This window comes from Tinamus guttatus, unplaced genomic scaffold (genome assembly GCF_059628265.1).
Source record: "Tinamus guttatus ecotype Peru unplaced genomic scaffold, ASM5962826v1 Tinamus_guttatus_pri_ptg000601l, whole genome shotgun sequence".
Taxonomy (NCBI): Eukaryota; Metazoa; Chordata; class Aves; order Tinamiformes; family Tinamidae; genus Tinamus; species Tinamus guttatus.
Genome location: NW_028289135.1, coordinates 561,604 through 574,903, shown reverse-complemented (window position 1 = coordinate 574,903; position 13,300 = coordinate 561,604). Strand labels below are relative to the sequence as shown.

The 13,300-nt window shown below is 43.5% G+C and overlaps 1 protein-coding gene across 1 annotated transcript; it reads left to right on the top strand.

Moving 5' to 3' along the window:
- The first annotated feature begins 207 nt into the window (after nt 1-207).
- DACT2 (dishevelled binding antagonist of beta catenin 2) lies at nt 208-13,060 on the top strand. Its single transcript, XM_010217120.2, has 4 exons — nt 208-411; nt 5,909-6,041; nt 7,541-7,828; nt 11,040-13,060. The coding sequence occupies exons 1-4, from the start codon at nt 208-210 to the stop codon at nt 12,830-12,832; spliced, it is 2,418 nt and encodes an 805-aa protein (XP_010215422.2). The 3' UTR covers nt 12,833-13,060.
- Nucleotides 13,061-13,300: the final 240 nt, after the last annotated feature.

The following is a 13,300-nucleotide window of genomic DNA, read 5'->3' as shown; positions in this document are numbered from 1 at the left end:
GAGGTGGCCTGGCGCCGCAGCCTCTTCCCTCGCGCCCTCCCCCGGAGCCACCTCCCCTCCAAAAGCGCCGGCGCCGCCGCGGCCGCGCCGCATTTGCTTCGCAGCCGGACGCGGGGCCGTCCTCGCCGCACCACGGCGCGGGGCGGGCTCAGCGCGGCGGCCGCCTGCCCGCAGCCCCTCGCCTATGGCCGCGGGCCAGCGCTGACCATGCTGCTGGGCGCGCCGCGGGCGGGCGGCTGGGACCGCGGCCGAGTGGGCGAGAGGCTGCAGGCGGCGCTGGCCGGGCTGCAGGAGCTCCAGGTGCTGCGGGAGAAACAGCGCGCGCTGGTGCGGGCCGCACTGGCCATGCCGCAGCCCCGCGCCAAGGAGCACCGCCTGGAGGCCACGCTCGCCGCCCTCAAGGAGCAGCTGGTGAGCGGCGGGCTGTGCCCGCGCGCGGCGGCCGTTGTAACGGTCGCCGGTGCTGCATGCGGGAGCGCGTGAAGGGCTTTGTGCCGCGCGGAGCTGGGCCTTCGTGGGGTTGAAGGGCAGGGGAGGGGGCGGTTGGCTTAAGTGATCTAAGAGGCATCGTGCCGCTTTTAATGGAGGGTGGGAAGTAAAAGGCGCCCCGAGCGAAGCGCTGCGGGGTCTGGGGTGGGCGGACACGCGTGTGCGCGACCGGCCGCGAGTTCGCCCGCGAGGGGGCCCGTGAGCCGTGAGCGCTTCGTGCTCGCCTGAGGCTGTACTATCAAAAGAGGGGGGAATAACTGAGTAACCGGCCTTGTATTCGGAGTCTTGCACTTAACGCTGGCCCAGTTTTATGTGAAAGAAAAAAGAAGAAAAAAACGAAAGACGCTATATCAAAAATTCGTTTCGAAAGGGAGCCCGCAATCAAAGGGTAGGGGGCTTTAATCTCTGCTACCGGCAATTACACACTGCAGCAGGCTCCAAGTCAGTTCTGAGCCCTTTCCTCCTGGTACTGATGTGAGGCCCAGTCATGAGCTCTCCATCAGGTGTGAGAGCAGAGGGGACACGTGCTTGTTGTTGGCAGCTTTATCGGGCCGCATCGCAGCAAGAAAATTGGCTTTAGCCTCCAGGGAAACCGAGCTACTGCGGATGAAAACACGGCAGCGGGTGGAGTGTGATTAAAGAGGAAAACACAGGGCAAGGGGGTGGCCTTGCTTGTCATTAATAATCTTAACTGATAGCTTCACTTACATGCACTTTGTTATTCTCAATTTAAAAAAGAAAAAAGGACTGAAAGCACTTATATCCTGTCTGGAGCCACTGGGTTAATAGAAACACCAATGAACTCTGACCATAGTGGGTTTTTTTAAAAAAGTGTCAGCTTTAATTACTCATTTATTTATACATACACACATGTATTTTTCAAATAAGATTTGAAAATAGAAGACTAGTTTGCCAAGACTACTTGCACCTTATGAGCTTTCAGGGACACAGGAGAAACTACTCATTAGAATGGGAAAAAAAGCCTTTAAAATGTTGCCTTTAGAACTGCAGGAGTCACAAGAACTGGGTACCTTAGTGCGTGCTGGAAAAGGATGGCTTTTCACCAGTAGGTGCCACTGCAATTATACGAAACGTATGGCTCACCACTAGGGTTGCCTGGGAAGGAAGTGTTCAAAAAGCTTGAAAAGCACTACTCAGAGCTATATAAATCTAATTTCTCAGCGAAATTGCAGTCATGTAAATGATTAAAGTAGTGACAGAAAGCTCCTCCAATTGATCTGTGGCCTCTGGAAGCTTTCCAGACCGGCATAGGTGATAGCTTTCTAATGTTCTTTCACCTCAGATTTGTAGGCACTTACTTAAGTAGGTACAGATGTCGATTTTGCTTAATAGCAAAATAAAGCCAACTAATAAAAAGGTTTTCAGATCCTAGGGGCTTAGAGACTACACACTGAAAATTACTTCTTGGTGACTCATGGGCAGCATATCACATTCAAACCCTTGAAAATTCAGTTCATGATCACAGGAAATTAAGTTAAAACTAAGAGGAATGGAAAATGCAAAGCACAGCATTGCTCATGGAGCATTATGTCTTTCTTGTTGTTGCTCTTGGCCCAGGGAAGACAGTGTATGTGATCATTGCTCTATAAGCTTCCTGATTGAGAAACTCACTAGCAAAGTAAATGCAGCTTTGTCTTGCTATGTAGCTTATACCAAGTTTCAAGCAGGGCTGTAGTCAGGTCCTAGTTCAGAAAAAAAAAATTGGTCCTTGCAACATAACATCGGAAAGCTACTTTGACTTGAGCTGGCTTGTGGCTTCTCAGCAGTGGAAGCATAATTAGGAGTCAGACCAAGCTTTTCCTATGGTGGAAAGGAGAGACATGGAAGAATGGAGGCAGAATCGTGGGGAGTCAAGTGCCACCAGCAGAAATGAGGAAAGCCCTGAAATGGTGTAAGGACCGATAGCAGATGCCACTCCAGCATCTCAATCCCTTCTCTGTGACAGTTACCAGCCGGCTTTCCCAGAAACCTGGTGTCAGCAGCAAGGCTACGGGCTTCCTGCCACCCCCAGCAGTCTGCTGTCCTCAGCTGCCTCCTGCTTTGCCTCTGCCAGTGGGTCACTCTGGTGTCCATGAACTCTTCCAACATCTGCAAGTTACTGCAGCCAGGGCAGGACCACTCTGAATGGGAGAAGCAGAGTTAAGTAATACCATCTACCAGAAATGCTAGGCTATTCTCTTGGCAAAACTTTATATTATGGCGGCCTAGAAGAGAAAGAAGAGATGCAAGTTCAAGCTAGTACAGACAACTCTATGGCACTCTCTAACTCGGTAGATATTTAAAGCAGCAGCATCCAATATTTCTCAGTCATTTCCTCAGAGAACAATATTTATAAAACATTGATCTGAGTGTAATAATTTTTGTTTTATGAGCTTTCAGGTGATTATAAAAATGGAAAAGGGACACAGCTTATACTGAAGAGGAGAAAAAAAAAACAGTATCCTGAATTTTGTGTAGGGCTTCTTTGCCTTAGACTATCTTCAAATAGAATAGAGCATCTTTTAAACATTAGTTTGACTTTAGACAGCTAAACTTTAATATTTTTAAAAAACACCCTTCCTCAATGGAGAAAACTGATACTCTCTAAGGGATTCATTCAGTTTATGCTGGGACAGGGCTCTGAAATAGATTAGATTAATTTTTCTCTGAAACTGTCTGTTTTGCACTGCTAGGTACAAAAAGACCAAAGAGTGGCTACATTTTAGATGTGCAAAACTAGATAAGATTAATATTGCTGTTTATGCATTCCAGAATACCATTGGATTAATAAAATTGTCAAGTCCTAGTCTATACCCATAGAAATAAATGTCAGGGCTACCCTTAATTTAAGAGACTAATAGCTGAGCAGAATGGTCAAACATGGTTTTTGGTGGCTTGATTTGAGGTGCCTATTTGTGATGACCCATAGGAACCCACTTTTTAGAGAGTATTCTTCCTTTTGAAAACATAAGTGCCATGAAGGGATCTCAAGCTGGGCTTCCAAAGACTGGAGGCCATCAGTAGCACAAGTAGATTTTGAAAATCTGGTCCTGCGTTTTTCCAGTCAAAAAAGCACTCTTATTCCCCTGCATCCCATTCGCCTACAGAAGTCTTCACAGCTGCGTTGCCCAAAGCAAACAGATGGTTTCACCTGCAAGGTTTTGTCTCATGTAAAATTCATGTTGTGGATTGAAAAAGAATGTATTTAGGGTTTATTGTTCTAAGTAATGTTTAGTGTGGTTATTAGAACAATAACAACAATAAACCTCAAACAGTCACACCGGAAAAGTCATCAGGATGGTTTGGGGAAATCATTGGCTTGGATTGCGGAAGGAGTAACTGAAAGATCAAAGCTATGAAGTCTACCAGAAACATGAAAACCCAAAGGTGTGGGATACCATAAAAGGGTTAAAAATGATGATGTAAATCATGTGTGTTGGTTAAAATGCTGTGAAAGCTCAGACAGAACCTGGAGGTATAATAAATAATCTTTGAATACCTGAGAGCCTTGTGGCCTCTCTGCCATTAATCAGAAACCACAGACTGAGGGATTGGCTGGCAAAACATTAATCATTAAGCAATTAATTCCAGCCATGAAAACAACTTTGTGATTTCCTGAGTAGGTGGGATTGATGGAGGCATGGCATGATTTTGTTTCTTCACTATAAAGGAAATGAAGAAGTACTGAGGAGGTTATATATTCATCATTCAGAAGGGATAGAAAATCTCCTTTATTATCTGGGTCTTCCTCTAGCTTTGTGTTTATATGAAATGGGAAGAGTGAAAATTGCTACTTGTTTTCTTAGGAAGCAGTAATAAGCCTATTGAGCGTAAAGCTTGCTACCTTTGTGTGAGACTAACACAAAGGACCTTTATTTCTTGTGTCTTATATTTTACTGCAGTTCTCTATAATTAAAAAGAAAGCTAGAAATACCTTTGTATTTCTCTGGGCACCTTCATCAACCAAAACAATGGTCTTGTGAGCCTCATGACATCTGTATTTTTTCTTTTTTTTGAGTTTTAATTTCTTATTATTTATCAGTTACATCAGCATCCTAGCTTTTCTTTGTTTTTACTGTTTATATCAATGGATAAACATTTAAAAATGCTGGTCTTAAAAGATGAATAATAGGAACTCAGGGACAGCAGAATTGAAAATGTATACTTAGGGATTTTGATTTTTCTGCTTCAAAATGAAACATGTTGTTTAGTTTTGTAGATACTTTAATTAGTTTAAGGGATCTTGATTTTTTGTTTTATTTTCTATATTATGAGTTGGAAATGCTGCTAGAACTACCCCTTACATTTTTAAACCTGAAATACATGCATAAAGAGAAGTCTGTCTTAGTCATGTTTTTCTTGCCACTACTGAATGGAAACCTGGCCCCTCAGGGGCAGCGAGCACAATTTTACAATTAACTTCCAGAGACTGCCCTTCTGGAAAGTCTTGTAGAATGTATAGCTGAGTGTGATATAATTAGAAGTCATCTAAATACCTTTGTCAGCTTGGGCCCAGATAATTTGCCAAGCCATATGAGAAGTTTGTGACCGAAACCAGCCATGGTTGTTTGGCTAGTACCCTAATGACTGGCCATCTGCCCCCAAGCTGACTGCACAAATATGGGGAAAACAACTGCACTAGCTGTTTTCTCTGGTCAGCCTAGTCAATTATTGTAATAGACAGAGACCTTTGGTTGTGGTTTCTGAAGGACTATTCACGAGTTTGACACGCTATATGTTTTAAAAGCACTGATTTTCAGAGGAAGATTCAAATGCTTCTGCTTGCATAAAATATGTAGAAATATCTAGTGATGAGACACATGAGGGAAACTTTCAGCAAAGGAAAGAGATGTCACAGTTCACACGGGGTACCCGTTCAGTCTAAAGAGATGTCATCAAAGCTTAAGGGGTTTGCAGAATTAAGTATGCTGCCTGTATTTCATATGTCAATAAGATGACTTTATATGCAGTAGTTTCCTTTCATCAGAAAGTGTCTTAAACTGCAAGTGTCTTGGAGTGCATTCAGACCATCCATATATTTTTTTTTTATCTCTTTCTCTGCTCAGCTGCAGTGTTGGCAAAATGGAGTACATTTATGTGTTAATTGGGGAAAGATTGTCCTTATCTTTAGAGTCAGACAGTTCCTGCCATGGGTATAACAAAAAGGAAAGGTAAAAATAATTTGCCCAATTGAGCAAATGTTCAGTTAGAATAAAATATATTCTGAGAAAGATGTTTTGTGCTTGCATGTTATTTCAGTCTCATTAAAGAGAGGCAGTTGCAGCAGTGCCTAGCTAAGCAAAACATTTTATGAGCACGTAATCTGTCTGGCACAGGTGGCCTGAATTCATGAGTTGCTGTGGAGTTTCTAACTGTAATTATTCTTCATTTCTACCTTCTTTTTCAACTTATGAATTAGTCTCGTTTGAGGAGACAGGATGTCGGCTTGAAAAGCCACCTGGATCAACTAGACCAGCAAATAAGTGAGCTGAAGCTGGACGTCAGTAAGACCTCCAGTGAATACCTGGACAGTGACAGCCGGCCGAGCTCAGGTAATGTACGTTTGGTCATTTATTGCCAGGAGTATGGTGCTGATAGAACTGAAAGATACAGGCTGCTAAACAAAACTCCCTGTGTTACTTGATCAGAAACGGGGCCCATGGGCTAAGGTAGAGAGTAAATGACCTGGCACAGAGTGTGCATGTTGGAATCATAGGAGTGTTCCAACAAAGCTGATGTAATTAGAAAATGCTGCTTCGTTCACACAGAAAGCTTACTCTGAAAGTACATAAGATTTTGATGAAAATGGGCATTTTAGCTACAAATAGAAGGAGGAGGAGGATGCAGATTGATTAATCCCTTGCAGACCTTATCCAGTGCAGAATGCCATTGACAAATAACTAGAGTAGTTCCTGGAAGTAGGGAGACCAACATTGAAGTCAGTGCTCTGCTTGAATCACAGAAAGCTCTATAAAGCCTTTCAGATTAATGTCACTGCTGTACTCGGGCTTAATGAGTGTTTGATCATTTATATAAAAATGAAGCAGTTCTATTAAAACACTCAGAGAAAAGCTACCCCAGTCATTTGCTGGCCAAAGCTCTCATGGACTGAGGGAGACCAAGTTTCAAGTCTCTGATCTCATTCACACAGTGAGCTGAAATGTGGCCTTATATAGATAGGATTTCTGTCAAAAGCAGTTTCTGTTATTTAGTGTGAGGCAATAGGAATACTTCTTTTCAAAAAGAATTTTGAAATTACTTAAGCCTTCAGTGAGAAAAGAAAATCTTCTTGAAAAAGATCAGAGAGAAAACATCTTCCAACTAATTACTTCTCCTAATAGTTTTCAACCATTTGTCCTAAGTATAATTTATATTAACAGTGTATGTGTTTTTGCAGGCTGATAGTTATAATTTCAATAGGAAGTGCAGGGTTCTGTGAGTGTTTCAATTCAAGAATAATGTGATTAGGCGTACACACATAGTTCAAAGCAATTGGCTTGCTTTTCTGTTTGCTTTGTATAGAGAGGACTAATAAAAATTCCTATCCTTACCTTAAGCCTTATTTAATACAACTTTCATGATTAATTGGCAATAGTAACAAGACTGGGAGAGTGAGACAATAGTCTCCATTTTCTGCCCTTACACATTCCTGCCATCTTAGGCTTGGCAGCTCTGATCACAGACTAGTTTTGCTATGCTTTCCAGTCTTGACTCCCAAATAATTTACAATGACATAAGGTGGCCTTATTTTATACCTGTTGCATAATAGTTCCCAAATAAGTTCTTCGGTGAAGAATTATGCACCTCTTCCTATCTCAGAATTAAGCATGTACATGTATGCCGTGCTGGCTCATGACCTAATTAAATAATGCAGAACCCCCAAAAATGTGTTGGGTTGGAGTGCCTCTCTCTGAAAGTTATCTCAGGAAATGATCATAAATTCAGACCTGTGGCAAATAACAAAGGAGATTTATTTTCTTTGTTTTTCTTCTACCAAACATGTTTAGTCACTGTAAATATAATGATCTCTGTATTTATTTTAACTTTGCAGGCTTCTATGACCTGAGTGATGGTGGTTCTTGCTCACTCTCCAATTCCTGCACCTCCGTGTACAGTGAGTCCATCTCCTCCTCCCACACCAGTCTGTTGCCGAGCTCTCAACACCCTAAAGCAAGGCTCAGTGTGTTTGATTACCGACCCAAGTCTGCAGATGAAACTACTGTGCACAGCACCAGCTTCCCACAACAGGGAACCTATGCCAGCGATGTATGTCGAATTACAGATAACACAGACGTTTCTGGGACTCCAGCCAGGTCCCGACCAAGGCCAGTTTCCACAGGTAATCAGCTGAAGAACTGGATACTCATACAAGAGAAGGGGGAAATCCCAATTTTTGCTTTTAGAAGCTAATACACCAACAGTGCAATTCGTATACAGCACTAATTTTAAATACATAAAGTGAGAATAAAACCAAAACTGTATACTGTCCAATTTTTGCTTGTCTCCCTGAGGTGCTTTTAAAACAGCAACAATTAGAGAGGAATAATAAAGAGAGAAATCAAAAGTGCTTAAGTGCAAGAGATAAAATTGTAATGGATGTTTAAAGATCATTTTAGTTTACCTGTTCATGAAGTAGAAAAAAAATCAGTATTTGCATGAAATGACAGGGATGTATGAAACTACAAGGTGAATTCATTATTAGTGCTGTTATATTTTACTGAGAAAGATTTCATAAAAATCTAAGGAGAAAGAACTGCTTCGAAATTTAGCTTCCATTTTCTCAGTCGCTTTTAAAATGAATGTGATAATACCTAGCCATCTGTATTCAAATTAGTATGGACTCTAATATTAGCCTTTTTATTATACTTTTATATGTAAAGTGAGAGATAACAGACACCAAAGGTTAATGGACTACCTAGGAACCAGCTGTGAACCTAAAGTCAGGTCAAATCTGAATTTTGCTTCATACATTGGGACAAAACTATTCATATTCTAGTTTCCTCTTTACCCAGCTGTAGAGTGAGTCACTGCATGGCCCTGCATGTGGGTCCATAGACTGGCAGCCATGTGGTTATGCAGTTCTTATGGTGAGCCAGCCATCTGCATGATAGTTAAAACAGTGAAGGCACAGAGAATATCATTTCAAGCAGCATTGCTCTGAGTCTTCTCCACTGCTCCTGGACCTGAGCTAGTTTATCTCTGGCTTGCTTAGAGCAGAAATGAGACCATGGATGATGTACTTTGCTGTACAGATGCATCTAACATGATGCTGGTAAATTACAGCCTAAGAGCGAGATGTTTTCAAGGCTCCACAGTATAAGAGGGATGTGGAGCTACTGGAGAGAGTCCAGCGCAGGGCTACGAGGATGATCAGGGGTCTGGAACATCTGCCCTATAAGGAAAGACTGAAAGAGCTAGGCCTGTTCAGCCTGGAGAAGAGAAGGCTGAGAGGAGACCTGATCAATGCCTATAAGTACCTCAAGGAAGGGAGGCAGTGAGGAGGATGGTGCTGGCCACTGACAGAACTAGAGGAAACGGCCAGAAACTAAAGCATCAAAAGTTCCACAGGAACTTAAGGAAAAATTTCTTAACAGTGAGGGTGACAGAGCACTGGAACAGGCTGCCCAGAGAGGTTGTGGAGTCTCCTTCTCTGGAGATCTTCAAAACCCGCTTGGATGCCACCCTCTGCCACGTGCTCTTGGTGACCCTGCGTGTGCAGGGGGGTTGGACTAGATGACCTCTAGAGGGCGTTTCCAACCTTGAGCATTCTATGATTCTATGATTCTTGAGGTTGGCAGTGGAGCTGAGCTCAGAGCTCTCTGACTTCTGTGTTCAAGCTTGCTGAGACCCAGCAGGTACATTCTTATGAGCCCTTCCTGGTTCCTTTGCATTACTTCAGAGTCGCTACTCCTTTTATTAGATTTTTTTCTATTCAGTTTGTACTGGGATAAGGTTTTGTTTTGTTAGAAGTTTGCAGTCGTAATATAGATCTTTCTCGACTCACTACAAATAAATTAATGAGTCCGGGTTCCTTATGCAAAGGCTTATATCATCTTGAGCTAGAACATGACTTAGAATTTTGTCTTCCCTTTTAATGTAGCGTTGAGAACAAATCAGTTTGCCCCTTTGCGAACAAATCAGACAAAAGCCCCTTTCTTACTCACAGAACTTTTGTGTTGCACAGTGTATAAAAAAGGAAATAAAATGAAACTGGCAGTTTCCTTATGAATTTTCATTATGGAAATACATCAGGTATGAGACATCATCATGCTGATCTTTGCTGTAATAGATCTTTAAGTGCCTCAGGTAAGACACTTAAGATGACTACAAATTTTGAACTCTCCCAAAGTTTCCTCTAATAGGACAGAAGTAGTCACTGTAAGTGAATTACTTAGCTGGGCCTGATGCTTGGCTTTGCTCTGGCAGCAGGATGTAGTGAGGAATTTGCTTGCTGAGGATTTGTTGGCACTACAGTCTTCGCTGTCGTACTGAGAAATACAAAGTAATTACAAATGGTTGCTTCTGCTACTCTTGGTACCAGATTTAAGCAAATTGCAGTGCCATAGTCCTCTGCTGGATGACTTATTTGGACAGAGCACTGACTGTCCTAACACAGCTGTTCTGCTCTTACAACATAATCTGGCTTTTAGTCACAGCAAAGGGGATGCTCCTGAGATGAAGCAGAGCAGAGAAGTGCAACTTAAAGCAATTTTGAGGGTATTCCAAGGTTTGAGAGATATGAATTAGTGGCCATAAATGCGATTTTCAGGGACTGAGCCCCCATCAGCCTGATTATTATCCTTAGAACTTCTTATATCAAGGTACAAAGGACTCTCCACTCTTCTACACATTCACAGTTGTTCAAAGACTTTTTAAAAACCCACACATGGAATGGTTTTCTGCCATTTCACAAAACCTCTGAATAATTCTTGATGGAATAAAAGGCTTTACAAACTTTGAATGTAAAAAGTGAATTTCTCGGAAAAGCCATGAGGCTGGTAGTGCTGCTGAAGGAGGAGCTAGAATTCAGAGTTAACCATTAAAAATAATGCAACGAACTGCTAGCATGCTGGAAGTTTAAGTTATAGATTGGTTATAGTAAAAAGAAGTTAGATGCTTAGCCAGAGGAAAGTGTTAACAAATTATATATGTTAATATATGTTCCATTAGATTAATTTACATGACGTTCAAGTTCAAGTTTTCTGGTGCTTTTCATCTCTACTCAGAAATAATTTTTTTGAAAAGCTTGTTTATTCTGGTGACTTCCTCTTAGTTTGTGAAGTTCTAGAACATCTTTCTGTCTAAGCACAATTTAAATTTTATGCAATATGAGTTTAACCTTTTAAAGGCATTCTCATCTCCATTTTGTTCAGGTGAATAAGTTCTGAAGTAATGTGGTGCCATTTGAGGACTGAAACTTTTTCCCTCCTTCATGCTACAATTTTAGTAAAAGTTGGCACATGCTACTGAAATAGTGCATTTAACATAAGACAGCTTGAGTGTAATTGTCTGTGATTTAATCAGGTTATTTATTTTCATCCAATATGTAGGTGACTTGGAAAGACTCATTCCAGCAGACGGTAGATTTCAGAAAGAGACAGATCCCAAATTCATGTTGCCCCTTTGCCATACAGGAGAACTACACTTGTTCAACATGGACCCCAAATTCCAGAATGATTTGGTCTCTAAGAACGGCATTGATGTATACCCTTACCCAAGCCCCCTTCATGCAGTGGCTTTGCAGAGCCCCCTCTTCTCCCTGGTGGGGACATCCCCAGAAACAGACCTCCAGACTCCTTCCAGCAAACCCCTGCCTAGTGTGACGGGTCCCAGCCTGATGAGGACTAGGCCAACCACAGAGGCCAAGCCAGGGGGTTACATCAATAAATTACTCCAGCTGACGAGATGCAAAGGCAGCAATGGGGCCGATGCCAGCGAGCGGGTTTCCACAAAGAGCCAGCCATCTGCAATGCACCAGAGACTCATTATAACCCCCAGCACTGGCGGAGTGAAAATTAACAGCAGCAGTAGCCAGCTGGAAAAACAAGGGAGCTCTCTGGAAAGCAACAAAGCTGAGGGGAAGTTCCAGAGAGAGGTGCCGGAGGGGGAATGTGCTAAGCAGCAGCAGACCACATGCTCTCTGAATGGAGAGCTGCTGCCGTCCACCCCGCCTGACACAGAACCGTCAGCTGTGAATGCTTCTTATCCTGCCAAGTCAGCTGCAAGGAGCTCTCCTCTGTCAGAAGCAATGGAGAGTAGCGAGGAGCACAGTTCATCCTGTTCACAGCTATGCCAGGATGACTCCAGCCAGAGCACGTGGAACTCTAAGCCTGTCCCATCAAAAAAGCTGCCCCTCAAAAGATGTGGAAACCCCAAACTGACTAACACCGGGGGTCATGAGCGAGCAGTACGGAGTGAGTTTGTTCATGCTCAGTTTGTCCCTGCAGAATCCCACCAGGTCCGGGTCAAGTTTGCCAATTCCAAAACAAAGGCAGTAAAGATAAAGAGGAGAAACAGTGAAAAAGTGCTCCGGCCTGGGAACCAGGCCTTTTGCATGGAGAAGGCAAGAGGGCTCCATGGAGCTGCCAGGCTGCCTGCGGAGTGGAATCAGCCCCAAAGACCACATGGAATGAAGAACCTTGCACGGAGACCTTCGTATTCAGGTGATGTGACTGGCAGGTCATGCTCAGAGTCTAGCCTCTTGCCCACGCAGCTCAGACTGCTCCCCGTGCCGTCCAGGCCGGAGCTGCGTGGGGCTTCTGCTAATGCGCTGTACTCCCTCGAAGCAGCTTATGTGGATGCAGCCGCCAAGAAGAAGCAGCGCAAGTGGCAATCCACAGTGGAGATTTCTGCCAAAGCCAACCTCTCTAGTGGCCTTGGTCTCGGGGCACCAAAGCAGCCAGCAAGGAGGGCTGGTGTCCTGCGTACTGTGAGTATGAGGGCTCGCTCAAAGAGTCATTGCCATGGAGCTAATGCCAAAAGCGAGTCAGACCACTCTGAGTACTCCGCAGAGTGCGCGTCTCTCTTTCACTCCACCATCGCAGAGACCAGCGAAGGGGAGGTCAGCGATTTCACGGCTAACCGCTTTGGGGACAGTGAGTCCAGTGAAAGCAATCTGGGCAGCAGCAGTAGCAGCAGCAGCCTTGCCCTTGACTATGATGAGGGTGATGAAAATGAGCTGATTTGGCCTGAAGCTTCTGTCAGACAATCAGGGTCTGTCCAGGCCTCTTCCAGGCCGCTTCCCCCAGTTCCCAAAATCTGTCGCATCAAAGCTTCAAAGGCACTAAAGAAGAAGATTAGGAGATTCCAGCCTGCTTCTCTAAAGGTTATGACCATGGTTTGAGGGAGATCAATCATCTCTTTATCCCAGTGAGACATCCTGCTGGCTGTCCTTTGCTAAACAGAAGAACTGATGTGTGGAGAAAAGGACTTGCTTAAATGAACTGTGAACAATCCCTGAATCAACACAAGGGATCTTCTAATTTGTTAATGCTTGGACATAAATATCCCTGTAACTTCCTCTTTTGCCATTTACTCTGTAAATATGGATCTATATATATTGTATGATGCCTTTTCTTACTAAGCAGAAGGGTCATCATGATAAAAATGAAATGTTAATATGCGATGACATTCCCAAACAGCCTGTGCTGTAGGATTTTGTGGGCAGGTTCTTGAGAGGTTTTTGTCCATGTGCACCCAAAAAATCATTCTAGGACACACACACACTTCCTGGGAAGTGTTCCCCCCGCCAAAACTGAGATGTGGGAGCTTCTCTGTCTCTTGTGAGGAATTCCCTGCAGACTAAAGCAGC